The sequence below is a fragment of the Macaca mulatta genome, chromosome 2 (genome assembly GCF_049350105.2).
Source record: "Macaca mulatta isolate MMU2019108-1 chromosome 2, T2T-MMU8v2.0, whole genome shotgun sequence".
Lineage (NCBI taxonomy): Eukaryota > Metazoa > Chordata > Mammalia > Primates > Cercopithecidae > Macaca > Macaca mulatta.
The window spans coordinates 100,483,090-100,499,869 of NC_133407.1; the positions used below are offsets into that span (position 1 = coordinate 100,483,090).

Here is a 16,780-nt window from a genome sequence, read left to right on the forward strand (position 1 = left end):
CTCTTTTCGTTTTAAAACTGGAACTCTATACCCATTAAATAGTAACTCTTGATTCCCATTCTTAGCCCCTTGGCAATCATTTTTGTCTCTATGATTTTGACTGCTCTTAATACCTCATATACGTAGAATCCCACAGTGTTTATCTTTGCATGGCTAGCGTAATATCCCCAAGGTTCATCCATGTTGTAGCATATTGCAGAATTTTCTTGCTTTTTAAGGCTGCGTAATACCCATTGTGTGTGTGTGTGTGTGTTAAGAAGGTAACCATCTACAGCATATTATTTATGTGAAATACACTTAATGATTCTGGATTTTAAACAACCGATTCAGATACAAACTTAAAGGAAATAAAATATTTGTATGTTGGTGGGGGAGTGCCTATATTGAAAAATCTTGACCACAATAGTTAAACTTTACTGAGTCATCACAAGTTTATAGTATATTGAAAATTCTTGCAGGTTTTAATGCTGACACTGCAGAATGATCCTCCTTCTTTGGAAACTGGTGTTCAAGATAAAGAAATGCTGAAAAAATATGGAAAATCATTTAGAAAAATGATTTCATTGTGCCTTCAAAAAGATCCAGAAAAAAGGTAAAATATGAGAAAACATCTACTTTTCTCTCTAATAAAACATCGTGAGAAGTCTAAGAGTCACATACTTGTATGTACAGGAAATTATTTTCAAAAGAACTAAATATAAACTTTAAAGAAGTATACAGAGACCATTATACTATGGTATACAGAAATGAATTGATTTCTGCCTTCTTTGTAGTATACAGTATACCTTAAATAGTTCAGCCTTTTCCTTGTTAATTTCTTACAAAGTTGTACATTGTGAATTCTGTATTAATAAGTGCCAAGTTAGTGGAGAGGTTTGTTTTTAATTTGCATTTAAAATTTATAAGTGAATGTCTTAATGGCATTTACAGTATTAATAAAGGCAAGACACATAGAAAAATTATGTTTAGTGTCTAATAATCATACTTATTTCCATATTAGAAAGATATTTTAGTAAGTGGACCAAAAATTCAAATAGTTTCCTTATCATTATTAGACAGATTGAATGACAAGTGAGCAAATAAATAAGAACAGCCAATATGAGTAACTTCATGAATTAAACAGAATCGTAGAATGTTGGGGATCATTGAGTACAAACTTTTATTTTTGAGGTCACTTGATACTTAGTCATAGGAGTAGGACTTGAATCTCAAAAAGTCCTGATTCCTAATTTAGGGCTCTGTTCCTTCTGAATCTTATTTGTCTGTTTCACATATATATTCCACTCAGCTTCTTAGCACTGAGTTCTTTAATTTTTGTTTCTCTAAAGATCATTAAAAGGGAAAGACTTTCTTGTTCTGGATCACATCTCTAGTATATGTAATAGGGTTTCAGAATTTATTGTTGGAAATATTGGAAAGGGTAAGAAAAACAAAATTTATACCTGCGTTTTTATAATTTTTTTTCTGTTTCTGAGTAAACACTTAAAAAAGACAGGAAACACTTTTCTTTTACCAAATTAGTTGATTAAAGGAACAAAATTTTCTTGTTACAAGTACCTAGAAATGCCAGATAAAATCTATCCCACTTAAAGATTCTCAGATACCAAAAATAATGAGGAAGCCCAAAGTTAAAGAAGAAATATTGTGAACTAATCCCGAGGCTGTCTTCAGTGGGTCACTATTCATTCTGATAACCTACTGATTTGGATTTGTAACTCCCATGTGAAGACTGGAATTGAGATCTTGGGTCTACCCAGTGGGGAGTTTAAACTGAGATTCTTCTTCTTAAAGCTAAGAACTTCAGATGTCTGTATCCTTAGTAAAAGGACAGACAAGAATAAAAACTGTCATCAGCAAGAGACAACAAAAACCTCTCCTGAATAATCAAGCCCTTCAACCTGAACGTTCCACAGGTTTAGAGTTTATACTACCTATGTTATCCAGGAACCCACAGGATTAGAAAGTTAAAAAAGCTTCACCAAATCGTTTTTTATTTTTGATAGAAGCCATCACAGAGCTGTACTGGAAGAACACTTTCAACTCTAGCTCCCTTTGGATTCCTGAACATAATGCCCCACTGAAATAAGGTCACAACCCAAAATTAAGAAACACGCAGTGAAACAATACGTCATGAACTAGTTAGCAGGCACAAGCAGAAGGATTAGTGCTCCAAAAGATTTAGGTAATGCAGTGATAAACTGAAAAGATATAAAATTAAGTATATTGAAAATAACTAAAATTAGAAGAAATCAAACCCACAAGAAAAGACTGTGACTGTGACAGAAGAACCAAATAGCAATGCCAGAAATGAAAAATATAGTGATTAATATTTCAAACTTTCCTTGAGTGTGAGCTGGACTTACTGACTCACTTCTGATGAGTAGAATATGAAAAAGGAAAAATAGTAACTTCACAATGCACCTCCTCTACCCAATGACCAAGGTTAACATCACTATTAATCAGACATTGATAAGACTGATTCAGCTCTTGATACGATGAAATGAGAAGGGCATATAACCTGTGAGGTATTCTTCCTTTAAATCTGTAACTTCAGTCTATAATGAGAAAACATCAGACAAACCCAAATCGAGGAATATGCAGCAAAATACCTGACCAGCACTGTTCAAAACGGCCAAGGAAGAGAGACTAGGAAACTGTCACAGATTGGAGGAAATTAAGAAGACATGAAGACTGAAAGCAACAGAGTATCCTGTGTTAGATCCTGGGACAGAAAAAGGACATTAGTGGAAAAACTGGAGAAATGGAATGAAGTCTGTTGTTTAGTTAATAGTATTGTACCAGTGTTGATATTTTAGTTGATTTCTTTATTATTATTATACTGTGGTTATGTAAAAGGTTAACAATAGCAGAAGGTGGTGAAGGGCATGTAGGAACTGTGTACTAGCTTTGCAGCTCTTTTAAGTCTAAAATTATTATAAAACTTTTTTTTTAAGTAAGAAAACTGGAAGCTATAGAAAATCTATTCCAGTTTGTAAACCAAAATTAAACTTTGTTTAGAACATTGCTAAGTTAAAATAACACACACAATGGACTGGTTAAACAGAACAACCAATAAAACAAAAAGGAGATTATTTATTTACTCATCAAGTACCAGGCACTATTGTTTACAGTAATCCTTTGAGGATAGCTCTGTTATTTTCTTTATCTTACAAATGAAGAAACTGAATCACAGAGAGGTTAAGTAACCTTCCCCAAAGTCACACAGCTAATAAATGGTGGAATCAGAATTCTGACCCATACAACTGGACTAGAGTGCCTGTTTTAATCAGACTACAGTATACGAAGGAAACTGCTCAGAATGTAGCACAGAAAGATCAAAGAGGGAAATATGAAAGAAATATTAACATTTGGAGGGTAGACTGAGAAGGTTCAGTATGTGTGTGTATGCACATCCACACACACACACACAAATGTACATATACGTATACATGAACTTACCAGGAAAGACTAGAGAGAATGTGGTAGAAACGATATTCAAAGAAATAATGGCTGAGAATTTTCCAGAGTTGATGAAAGACCTATATTCTCAGAGTAAAGAACCATCGCCGTAGAATTCCAAGCAGTGTCTCCCTTCTTCCACTTGTACACGTTGTTGTGAAACTACTGGACACGAAACAAAGAGAAACTTCTACAGGCAATCTCAGGGAATAGATTACCTACTGAGGATCAGCAGGTAGACTTGACAGCCACTAACCCAATAACACAACAGTTGAGGCCAGCATTTAGTGAAATGTTCAGAGAAAATGCAGTCATGTGTCACTTAAAATGATGAGGATACATTCTGTGATATGTGTATTAGGCAGTTTTGTCATTGTGTGAACATCATGGAGTGTACTTATACAAACTTTGATGGTACAGCCTACTGCATGCATAGGCTATTTAGTGTAACCTGTTGCTCTACTGTCAGATACATAGTATGTTGTTGGCCAAAGCATTAAGAGGCTCATGACTGTGACTTTAACCCAGAGTTCTCCAGCTAGTCAAACTATCATTCAAGAATGAGCATGAAATTATTTTGCACACGGAAATTGAGTTTTCCAGTCACATTCTATCACTTAAAGAACCCATAAGTTGTACTTTAGAAAGAACCCATAAGTTGTACTTTAGAAGTCAGAAGAAAGGAATGAATAATAAGCAATGTTGAGCAATCACATTGTTGAGCATATTGGAATCTTGAGTGAATGGAAAAATAAGAGTGATAATGTTGGATTTCAGTTTGCTATGCAAACTGAAACTTTCACATTTATTCAGTTTTTAAATCTGTTTTTTTTTTTTTTTTTTTTTTTTTGAGACGGAGTCTCGCTCTGTCGCCCAGGCTGGAGTGCAGTGGCCGGATCTCAGCTCACTGCAAGCTCCACCTCCCGGGTTTACGCCATTCTCCTGCCTCAGCCTCCCAAGTAGCTGGGACTACAGGTGCCCGCCACCTCGCCCGGCTAGTTTTTTGTATCTTTTAGTAGAGATGGGGTTTCACCGTGTTAGCCAGGATGGTCTCGATCTCCTGCCCTCGTGATCCGCCCGTCTCGGCCTCCCAAAGTGCTGGGATTACAGGTTTGAGCCACCGCGCCCGGCCCAGTTTTTAAATCTTTATAATAATCATCGGAGGTGCTGGTTCTTAAACTTGAATGCATATTGGAATTACCTAGGGAGTTTTAAAAATTACTAAAGCCAATTAAAGATTCTGCTTTAATTGGTATGAGGTACAGCCTGGTCATTGGGTTTTTGTTTGTTTGTTTGAGACAGTCTTGCTCTGTTGCCCAGGCTGGAGTACAGTGGCACAATCTCAGCTCACTGCAACCTCTGCCTCATGGGTTCAAGTGATACTCCTTTCTCAGCCTCCCGAGTTGCTGGGACTACAGGTGCATGCCACCTTGCCCTACTAATTTTTGTGTTTTTTTAGTAGAGATGGGGTGTCACCATATTGGCCAGGCTGGTCTGGAACTCCTCACCTCGTGATCCACCCACCTTGGCCTCCCAAAGTTCTGGGATTACAGGTGTGAGCCATGGTGCCCGACTGGTCATTGGGATTTTTACATTCTTCCCAGATAGTTTAATGCACAGCAGTGTTTAAGAGCTACTGCTTTTAGGGACTTGGCCAAGTAATACTGAACCTTAGAGAGGTTGTGATTTGCTCAGGATCAGGTAGGTGTGTGGCAAAAAATCAGGTCCAGTTTCTTAAATGTTAAATTCTTTATTCTGAATGTTATTCTTTTAAAAGCTTGTAAAATTGACAGTCATGTCTTTGCTTAAAAGGAAATAAGACCATGAAGAAATGAGGTAAACTGAGTTTTGTTAAATTTGGGGAATATACTTTACTTTTAGAATTTTCGTTTTTAAAGAGAGATTGTGAAATCTATTTTTAAGGTTACCACAGATCCTTAAATTGAAGGCTGGCAGGCTACCATGTGGCAGGAAGTGGAGGTCTTGATTTGGTCCATTTCCTCTTTGAGTGTTTAAATATATTTTTATGCCTTGCTAAAAATGTTAGATAGATTTTGTCTAGCTTACTTATTGGGAAATAATATTAAATATTAAATTAATATTATTAATTAGCAAATATATTAGACTCTATTAAGAAATCATGCTTCCAGAAAAAACATTTCACTAATGACTCTTTCAAAGAATATTAATAATTATTATCAGAATATTTGTTTTGAGATTTTTATTTTATTCAATGTCTTGTATCAAGTTTGTTTTGCTTTTTAGCAGTTTAAGGAAAGTGGAGTATACTGAGTTTTTATTTTGCTGTTGAAAAAATTTTTTTCTGATTTTTGATGATGGAATCTCATATTACACTTGAATTAATTGTAAAACCTTTTCTTCCCTCCCTCCCTGGTTTTAGACCAACAGCAGCAGAACTGTTAAGGCACAAATTTTTCCAGAAAGCAAAGGTAGGAAATTCTAGCTTTTGATTATGTGTGTTATAGGATGCTCCTCAGTTACTCAGATTATGTTCACTGCTTAGAAGTTGGATGATTATGTTTGGAAAAATGATGGTAAATAAAATAATTGTGGAAAGCAGTATGTATACAGCCTTTGATAATTAAGATGCTTGCTTCAGAATTTAGTCAATCCATTTTTTAATATTAGGGTAAACTGATCATAGGAATAATGATTATTAAATTTTACCATTATAAATATAATTTGTGAAAAACACCAAACTCTGATTTTAAGGTTTACTACTGAATTTGTAAACATCTCATTTCCCAAATATATCAAATAGTAGGATGTTACTGTAGTTGGAAATCTAGGACCATGATCTCAAAGAACATACAGTACAGCAAACTCTTCATAGACGATGGTTCATACAGTGTACTACATCTTAATTTTCTGTCTCAATTTATAAAATTGTGGTAGTAACGTACTAAAGGAACTTCAGAGTAAACAAATGGAAGTTTTTCTCATACTTCATTACAGAACAGTTACTATATCACATTTTGATTATGGTGAGCATTTTTGTGGGGTTTTTTTGGTACCTTTAAACTTATAAGAACAAAATACTTACTCTTCCTCTCCAGAATAAAGAATTTCTTCAAGAAAAAATATTGCAGAGAGCACCAACCATTTCTGAAAGAGCAAAAAAGGTAAATCGGAATTTAACTCACTTTTCCTGAAAAATTTACTTTATTTTTGCATTTTGAAAATATATTAAGTAATACATTGTTAATAGTATATGAGAATTACTGGTTTTCTTTCAATCCTATCTAAAACGTTCTTTGATACATTCATTCAGCAAATATCTTTGGTCTACTGTATGCCTTTGTATTACTCTGCTGTCTATTAGGATGAAAGGGAATGCTAGATAGTAATTGGTAAATTAATTCTAAACTCTTATTTGATAACTGTTTCTAGCTACCAGAATGAGTTGTGATTTTACATAGCATTTATAGCTTTGGGTATAAGTCACAGTACCCTTTTTGGAACTCCAAATTTTCTACTGCTTTTACAGAAAGACTGAAAGAACCTTATTATGTATATGTAATTTCTAAGAAGTTTGGTCATGATGTGAGCATGGAGAATGCTTTAATATCTCAGTTTGGGCAGAATATATTAATTTTCCTGTCCATGATACTTTTATGAACCTCTGTGAGAGTAGGGAGAAGAAAATCCTCCCTTTTCCCCCCTCTTACTTCTCTGCTCAAGCATACTCATCCAATGTGAAGGAAAAGAGGCTTCTGTTGATGATAGACTTGAAGAAGGTAAAGGTCGTATACCTTATATAATACAGTGGTAGGCCTGTCCAAGAAGTCAGAAGCGTTATGTCTAGCAGTGGCTTATTCTCTTCCATAGATCTCACTGCTTGGGAATTTTGATATTATTCTGAGAATTTAACAAAACAAAGAACCAGAAATGTATAGTAAATACTTAGAAATGATATTCTTAATAAGCACTGATAAAACAGTTAACTTGTCTCTATTTTAGAGATATATCTTTTTCAGTGGCTATAATCCATCGTTTCATGTCAGAATCACTTGGGGACTTAAAAAAAAAAAAAAAAAAAAAGGAAAGAAACATAGACAGTGTCATCCCAAACCAATTAAAGTCATGTCTTTAGTGGGTGAGACCTGGAAGATTATTCTCATGGATAGTTACTAGGTTAAAAATTCACTTGGCTCATTCCTTCATTTTATGTCGCATCTTACTCAAGTGGCCTTTCCTCAGAATAATACTCTCTGATTACTAAAATAGTACCCTCCATGACTCTATCCCGTTACCCTACTTACCACCATCTGACATTTTACAGTCTTTCTGTACCATTAGAATAAAAGCTTAATGAGAACAGGGACTTTTTTCCATTGCTGTATCTTCAGTGTACCTAGAATAGTTCCTGACACACAGGATATTCTTAAATAATATGTATATATTTCTATACTTATTAAAAATATGGATAAAATTTCTGTGCTTATTCTTGTTTATAATAAATCCCATCTGAGATTCATGTTGATTTAGTATCTGAAATCTGATTAATTTAAGAAGAGTAGGTTGGGTGCAGTGGCTCACGCCTGTAATCCCAGCACTTTGGGACGCCAAGGCAGGTGGATCACTCGAGGCCAGGAGTTCGCGACCAGCCTGGCCAACATGGTGAAACCTCGTCTCTACTAAAAATACAAAACTTAGCTGGGCATGGTAGTACATGTCTGTAATTCCAGTTACTCGGGAGGCTGAGGCATAAGAATCGTTTGAATGCAGAAGAGGGAGGTTGCAGTGAGCTGAGATTGTGCCACTGTACTCCAGCCTGGGCGATAGAGCAAGACTCTGTCTCAAAAAAAAAAAAAAAAAAAGAGTGAGCCTCATACCGGGGATATGATGACTCATGCTTGTATTCCCAGCACCTCTGGGAGGCTGAGGTGGGAGGATAGCTTGAACCCAGGAGTTAAAGGCCAGCCTGAGCAACATAGTGAGACCTCATATCTACAAAAAGAATTAAAAAATTAATGAGGTGTGGTGGCATACACCTTTGGTCCCGGCTATTCAGGATGTTGAGGTGGGAGGATCGCTTGAGCCTGGGAGGTTGAAGCCGTAATGAACTGTGATCATACCACTGCACTCCAGCCTGGGTGAATACCTCCTGCCAAAATATATTTACTAAAAGAACTGTTAAGAGAATAAAAAGAGATCAGGCACAGTGGCTCATGCCTGTAATCCCAGCACTTTGGGAGGCTGAGGCGGATGAATTGCTTGAGCTCAGGAGTTCAAGACCAGCCTGGGCAACATGGCAGACCCTATCTCTACTAAAAATACAAAAATTAAAATTAGCCAGGCATGGTGGTGCGTGCCTGTGGTCCCAGCTACTCAGGAGGCTGAGGTGGGAGGATTGTTTGAGCCTGCAGGGCAGAGGTTGTAGTGAGCCAAGATCATGCCACTGCATTCCAGCCTGGGTGACAGAGTGAGACTCTGTCTCAAAAAGAAAAGAAAAAAGAGAATAAAAAGGAAAGGCATAAACCTCTAGTATACAAAAAATGGGAGAAGTGAAAGCTGCAACCAAATTTTCAAAACTGTGATGCCCATAAATTAGTGGTAAGAGACTTGGCAAATCAGAGAACTATAATTGCTAAGCCAGTATTAAGAAAAGCTTGGAAGCTACCATATACAACAGAACCCCAGAAGGGAAGGGAATTAACAGTGCCGGGTACCTCCAGAAATGAGAGTGAAAGTAGGGCTAAAAACAGGAAGATTGGTTGAAAGTCTTAAGATAGAGTTAGACTCTGGTTTCCTTCCCCTACTCCATGCAGCACTCCAGGAGATGTGTGGAGGTTTATTCTGCAGAAGGGTAAAAGAAATGGTCTCTGAACTGAAGGACACCAGGCACAGTTAAAGATGGGAATAACTTACTGAAAAGGGCATTTAAGTAATTGTTTACACACTGAATATTAAGAATCTATATCACTTCATTCAACTCCCGGAACATAAACATTAAGGCTTATTACCCCCTAGGCAAGACATTGAAAAATCCTTATTTGATCAATCTGACTAGCCTAAGAGGAAAATCAAAAGTACTGACATGGGAGGTGGGAAATGCTCACCCACATCACTCTGCAGTGAAGCAAACTCCACCCACTTAAAAGCTCAGTGCTTCCAATCAGTGCTTTAGTTCTTTGTTCTTAAATATGAGCATAGATCTAGGATTACAGGATACCTGAGGAAAACCTCTTAATGAGAAAAACAGAGGACAAAATAAATAGAAGGAAAAAAAGAAACTTACAGGAAACAGACTATATAGGAAGATAATTTAAGTAAAATCATGACTGCCTTTAGAGATAAGAGTTTATATTTGCCAGGAGTGGTAGTCCACGCCTGTAAATCCCAACACATTAGGAGGACAAGTCAGGAGGATCGCTTGAGCCCAGGAGTTCTAGACCATCCTGGGTAACAAGGCAAGACCAGACTCTACCAAAAAAAAAAAAATAGCTTGGCGTGGTGGCATGTGCTTGTGGTTCCAGCTGCTCAGGAGGCTGAGGCAGGAGGATCGCTTGAACCTAAAAGGTAGAGGCTGCAGGGAGCCATGGTCGTGCCACTGCACTCCAGCCTGGGTGACAGAGCAAGACCTTGTCTCAAAAGAAAAAAAAAAAAAGTTTACATGCACAAAAAGTGAACATGATACTATTAAAGAAGCATTTGTGTCATGACAATTCAGTGAAGACTAAAGAATCATCTTCAAATGGCCTTGGTACAACTGAATATTCACATGCAGAAGAATGAAGTTGGGTCTTTTACTCTCATCCTACAAAAAATTAACTCAAAATGGATTGTCGACCTAAATATAAGAGCTAAAGTTATAATACTGTTGCAAGAAAATATAGCTATAAATCTTTGGGAATTTGAGCTAGGCAAAGCTTCCTTAGATATGACACCAAAAATACAAGCAATAAAAGGAAAAAGTAGGTAAATTGGTTTTATTAAAAGTTAAGACTTTTGTGCTTCAATAGACACTGGCAAGAAAGTGAAAAGACAACCTACAGAATGGGAATAAATATTTACAAATCATATATGTGATAAGGGACTTGTATCTAGAATATATAAAGAACTTTTGAAACTCAAAAATAAAAAGACAACACATTTTTAAAAATGAGCAAAGGATCTGAATAGAAACCTCTTGAAGATATATAAATGGCCAATAAACACATGAAAAGATACTCAGTGTTATTAGCCATCAGAGAAATGCAAATCAAAATAACAAAGAGATACCACTTCACACCCACTAGGATGGCTATAATCAAAAAGACAGTAACAACTGTTGGTAAAGATGTGGAGAGATTGGAACACTTCTGCACTGGTGATGGGAATGTGAAATGGTGCAGCCACTTTGGAAAGCAGTCTGGCAGTTCCTCAGAAGCCTAAACAGAGTCACCATGTGACCCAGCTATTCTACTCCTAGGCACACGCCAGAGAATTGAAAACGTAAGTCCACACAAAAATGTGTACACTGCTCATAGCAGCATTATTGATAAAAACCAAAAAGTGTAAACAACCCACATGTTCATCAGCTGATTATTAAATTTATTAAATGTGGTATATTCATACAGTAGAATATTACTTGACAATAAAAAGGAATGAAGTACTGATACATGCTACAGCGTGGATGACCCTTTCAAACATTATACTAGTTAAAAAAGTCCGTCACAAAAGATCATACGTTGTATGATTCAGTTTATGTGAAATGTTGAAAACAGGCAAATATAAAGAAACAGTAGATTAGTGGTAACTTAGGACTGGGGGTTTTGGAGAGAAATGGGCAGTTACTGCTAAAGAGTATGGCATGTCTTGTGGGGAGTGATAAAAATGTTCTAAATTTGATAGTAGTGATGGTTGCACAACTTTGAATATACTAAAAATCATTGAACTGTATACGTTGAGTGGTTCAGTTGTATGGTGTATGAATTATAAGGGAGCTTTCAGAGAACCAGGACCAGTACCAACAAAAAGCTTTTGGAAATTGAAAACATAGAAGAAATGAAAAATTCAATACAAAGGTTGAGGAAATTTCCCAGAAAAGAGTTCAAAAGGCCCAGATACAGAAAACAAAAAAGCTGAGAATATTAGAGGACCATTTGAGAAGGTTCAGCATTTGAGTAAAGAGAATTCCAGAAAAGGAGAACTGAGAAAAACAGAAGAAAGTAAATCATTGACAAAATAATTCAAGAAAAATGTCCAAAACTGGATGGTCATGAATTTCCAGATTGAAAGAGTCTTAAGTACTCAACACAATTAATAAAAATAGACTAATGCTAACACACATTACCATGATAAGTCAGAATACTGAAGGCAAAAAGAAGAATCTGTAGTCTTCCAGGGAGGGGGAAATGTCACAGACAGGATCAGGAGTCCTGATGACCTCAGTAGCACTTCTGGAAGCCAAATACAATGAGGCAGTTTTCTTCAAAGGTATGAAAGAAAATAATTACTGATACAGCCTTTTCTTTTTTAACCAAACAATGAATGAAGTGTGAAGATGGAATCAAGATAAGTTCAGAAATGCATGACTTTAATATACATGCTAATAGTGGAGATGGTGCTTAAACTAAAAACAGAAGTCATGTGATCCAGGACGCACAATCCTCTGGCTGATGGTAGAATTTGATCTGAAGTAGGAGACGTGCTGTGAAACCAGTCTAGGATGGAACAGATCAGGAGGTTCTGGTGAGAGTCTTCTTCAAGAAGATGATACTGACAGAATACCCATTTGAATATGGTAAAAGGAGATATAAACAGCTGAGAGAGAGTAAATATGAACTACAGGGGAAATAGAAGTGGTAATACACAATAGGCTCAGGTCTGAATATGATACATATAATCATGTTAAGTAAACACTGAATATTGACCTAACCAAAATTATAGTATATCTTGAGAAAAGAAGAGAGAGTTCATAACAGAGTTAAATTTTCATCTTCTATTGTGGGAAGTCCCACAGTTAACTCTTGAAACCAAAAAATCAGTAAGTAATGATAGGAACACGTATTCGAGAGATGAATGTCCAGAAGGATAAGCTAAAATGAGTTGAAAGGGTTGCCAGTGGAGATGAAGCTGAAGGTTAGGAGGTTGCTGTTTTTCTTAATACAACATGCACAGCTCTAGTACTCTTGAAATCATAGGCAAGTATAGTTTTGACTTAACAAATTAAAAAGAAAAAGTAACAGATTTTAAATCTTGGGTTTATTCATTTTGAGCACCCAAAACCTTTTTTTTTTTTTTCCTTAAATGTCTCAGGACATTTAAAATCGGATTTTACCTGTGATTTTACATAGGAAGGATTTTGATGTTTGGGCTCAAGAGTATAGAAGTACAGTGGTTGTTACTAAAGACAGGTAGTAGAGCAGGTGATGGTTGGAGGATATGAATTTGTATGGGAACATTTATGGGGAAAATGATTATCTACTTAATGGATTGAAGTGATAGAAGAAGAGAGAAATATGGAGTTTCATACTTAGTAAGCATGAAACACCACCATAACCCACTTCTCTTTCTAATGAGCAGGTTCGGAGAGTACCAGGTTCCAGTGGCCGCCTCCATAAGACAGAGGATGGAGGCTGGGAGTGGAGTGATGATGAATTTGATGAAGAAAGTGAGGAAGGGAAAGCAGCAATTTCACAACTCAGGGTAAATTTTATTAAACTGTGTACTTTAGCTAGAACTTTGTGTGGTTCTTGTTCAGCTTAACCAGCTAAAATGTAAAGAATACAATTGTGACAGAATTACCTTGAACAGCTTATTAATAATAGGAGCCCAGTTAATTCTGCATGGAAAGTTGGACTTAGACATCTGTTTGAATATGATAATATTTAGAGTATATAAAAGTGACCCAAATCTAGAGATGAAAGCTACAAATGTCTGAGATGCAAAATACACTGGATAGGATTAATGGCCAATTAGACATTGCAGAAGAAAAGGTTAGTGAACTTGAAGGCCCAGTAATGGAAGCTTTTCCCCTGAAGTCTGTTATCCTTCTAAGGAGGAATGGTGTATCTCTTATTCAGTTTGTGCATCCTAGATATCTGTCGTGCACACGTATGTGTGTTTCCTAAAAACAGTGAAGACAAGAGTCTTCCTTTTGGTTCGTTTCATCACTCTTACCTGAAAGCACTGCCTCAGGTTGTCAGGACTCATTCCTAAGACTGGAAGTGCTTATAAGGAAATATAAATGTTTGAGAGTATTATACCTTTGACTGCTTAGGACTGTTTTTGTGGGATGAATACTGAGTATACTGGTATATCGCTTCCTGCTTTTAAGATCTGCTTTTAGGATCAGAAAGCACTTACGACTCTCTGTTGATCAACCCTGAATATTTGTTGACCTTGTTTATCTAATGAGGTCTTTGAGTCTAGTCCTTTTGCAGAGCTAAGTTTGTAAAGGCCTTTCCAATGGAAGTTGGCATGAATCTATTAAGCTCTAAGCTTGGAAACACTGTTTAGAAGATAAATGCAAATATTGTTTACATACAATTGTGAGTTTAATGTTTCTTTATAAATGTGAGACTATGGCATCCTTCCTTTTTCACATGACTCGTCTCTGAATTGATACTGTCATGTATTGTTATATTAAAGCTACCAGAGGAAGCTAAAGCTGCATGAATTTTGTAGTTCTCTAGCTTCCTGTGAAAGGGATGATGATGCTATTTTTCTTCTGACTAACAAATATTTGGAGATATACATTATAGCTTTTCAGTATCTAATTATTACTATCTAGCTATCTATAGATAAATTTGGTAGTTCTGAAATAGTTATAGTAGCTTTCTTATATACATTGGTATCTAAACAACACAGAAACTTACCTACTTTGGCCACAGAATAAGTAGTTTTCTGTCCAGTATTTTTCATGTTATCCTTATAGCATTTTTGAGACCATGAATTCTTTTTAAGAACATGAATCTTTTAAAACTAAATTGAACTATGTTAAGAAAAGAATATACCATGACCAAACGGGGTAGGGTGCAATGATGGTTCAGTATTAGGAAATCTCATAATATTGATACATCTAAGGAGAAAAATCATATTTTTATTTTCATAGATTCTGAAAAAGGCTTTGACAAAATTCTTCCATATTCATAATGCTCTTATGTAGATCCAGATTTCCATATTTATATTATTTTCCTTATGCCTGAAAAACTTTCCTTAATATTTTTTGTGTTGTAAGTCTTTTGGTGGTGATTTCTTTAAGATTTTATGTCTGAAAATGTCTTTGTTTTGAGAAGGTATGTTTTCAGGGTATAGAATTCCATGTTGACAGGTTTTTTTCTTTCAGCATTTTAAAGATGTTTCTTCACCGTCTTCTTGCTTGCATCTTTCCACTGAGAAATTTTGTGACATTCTTATTCTTGTTCCTTTATAAGTAACATGTCTTTTTTCCCTAGCTGCTTTTAAGATTTCGTCTTTACAAATGGTTTTGGAAAATTTGATTGTGATATGCCTAGGTATATTTTTCTTCATGTTTCTTGTGCTTGGGTTTTGTTGAGCTTGGATCTTTGGGTTTATAGGTTTTTATCAACTTTGGAAATTTTTCAGCCATTATATTTTCAAACTTTTTTTTCTGTCCCCCAGTAACATATATATTAGGCAGCTCGAAGTTGTCTCACAGGCCACTGTTTCTCTTAATTTTTTTTAATTCTTTTTTTCTGTCTATTTTGTGTAGTTTTTATGCTAGCTTTCAAATTTATTCATCTTCTGCAATATCTAATCTTCTGCTAATCCCATCCAGTTCCTGTTTCATCTCAGGCATTGTAGTAGTCTAGAAGTTTAATTTTTTTTCCCATCTTCTATGTCTCTACTTAACTTTTTGGAGATATGTAATACAGTTATGATAACTATTTTAACATCCTTCTCTTCTAATTCTAATATCCATGTCAATTCTGAATTGGTTTTGTGTGGTTAATTATTCTCTTCATTATGGCTTGAGGAGTGTTTTCCTGCCTCTTCATATCTAGTAATCTGATTAGATGCCAAACATTGTAATTTTCACCTTATTGCTTTGCTGACAATTTTGTATTTCTGTAAGTCTTCTTGAGCTTTGTTCTGGGATACATTAAAGTTAGTTGGAAATAGTTTAATGCTTTTAGATCTTGCTTTTATGATTTGTTAGTTGGGTCTGGAGTAGTGTTCAGCCTACAGCCATTTATTCCCCACTACTGAGATAAGACCTTTTTGAGAACACTACCCAATCCCCTGTGAGTTATTAGTTTTTCCAGTTGGACTGGTGAAAATAGGCACTGTTCCTGGCTCTGTGTGAGTGCTGTGCACTCTTCTCTCTCATCATTTTTGATGTTTTCCCCCCTGTTCTCAGGCATTTGCTCACATGCATTCGTTGATAAGTATTCTGTCAAACATTCGAAAGTGACCCTCTGCAACTTTGTAGGGTTCACTCTCCCTCTAGCTTTCTCCTTCCTTATACTGTTTTATCAACTTAATCTGCCTTGGTCTCCCAGACTGTTAGCTCTGTTTCCTCAAGTCAGGCAGTTCCTTGGATTTCATCTAGGTTCCATCTCCCTATGCCACAGCTTGGAAGCTTTCAAGGCAGTATATAGGGACAAGGCCCACCACTTTTTTCCCCTGTCTTTCAGGGATCACTGTTTTTCCTTGACAAATGCCCAATGTCTTGAAAATTTTTGTTTCATATATTTTGTCTTTTTTGCAGAGGTGGGGTTGTTTCAGACAGAAAGATAAATCTGGTCCCTGTTTATTCATCATGGCCTGAAGTGGAAGTCTATAGTTATATTTTAAGTGAATATGTAACTGTACTGAAGGGGAATATAAAAAGAAAGAATCCAAGTAACCTATGAATATAGTATTTGACCATGTGTTCTCAGGTGGAGTTGATGGGGGAAAGAGAAAACTTAAGATAAACCTTGATCTCCTTTTATTAGGATTATTTTTCATAGTTGCATATGCAGAGCAGTTCAGAAACTCTTGTAGATGTAGGATTGAGGAAGTAAGTAAATGTCTCAATGTTCTTGGGAACCAGGATTCTCACTATAGAAGAAGATATACGCAGGTACGGAGCAGGGCAAGGTAAGAAAGAATCTGGTGGGAATGGGTTTGAATTGGAGACATTGATGTGAATTCAAGCTTTGTAAAGTATGTATGTGTGTGAATGTATGTGTGCACGTGTATGTATATACATATGTCTATACTTGCATATATTTCTCAGCTTTGTCTACTGAACGACCCAGAAGCAAAGAAACCCCAATAATGACATGCCTTGTATCCAGATAATGGTCTCTAATACCATTCCCCACTAAAGGAAACCAGGGCTCCTTTGAGAATGGTTGATTCT

The 16,780-nt window shown here is 36.1% G+C and overlaps 1 protein-coding gene across 6 annotated transcripts in view; it reads left to right on the forward strand.

The window, feature by feature from the left end:
* Positions 1 to 16,780, forward strand: part of OXSR1 (oxidative stress responsive kinase 1) — a 93,773-nt gene that overhangs the window by 61,746 nt on the left and 15,247 nt on the right. For 5 of the 6 annotated variants that reach the window (XM_077990140.1, XM_077990141.1, XM_077990142.1 and 2 more), the window contains 4 exon segments: positions 459 to 592; positions 5,861 to 5,909; positions 6,537 to 6,602; positions 12,991 to 13,113. In XM_077990140.1, coding sequence (XP_077846266.1) covers positions 459 to 592; positions 5,861 to 5,909; positions 6,537 to 6,602; positions 12,991 to 13,113 — 372 coding nt within the window. 6 annotated transcript variants of the gene reach the window in all.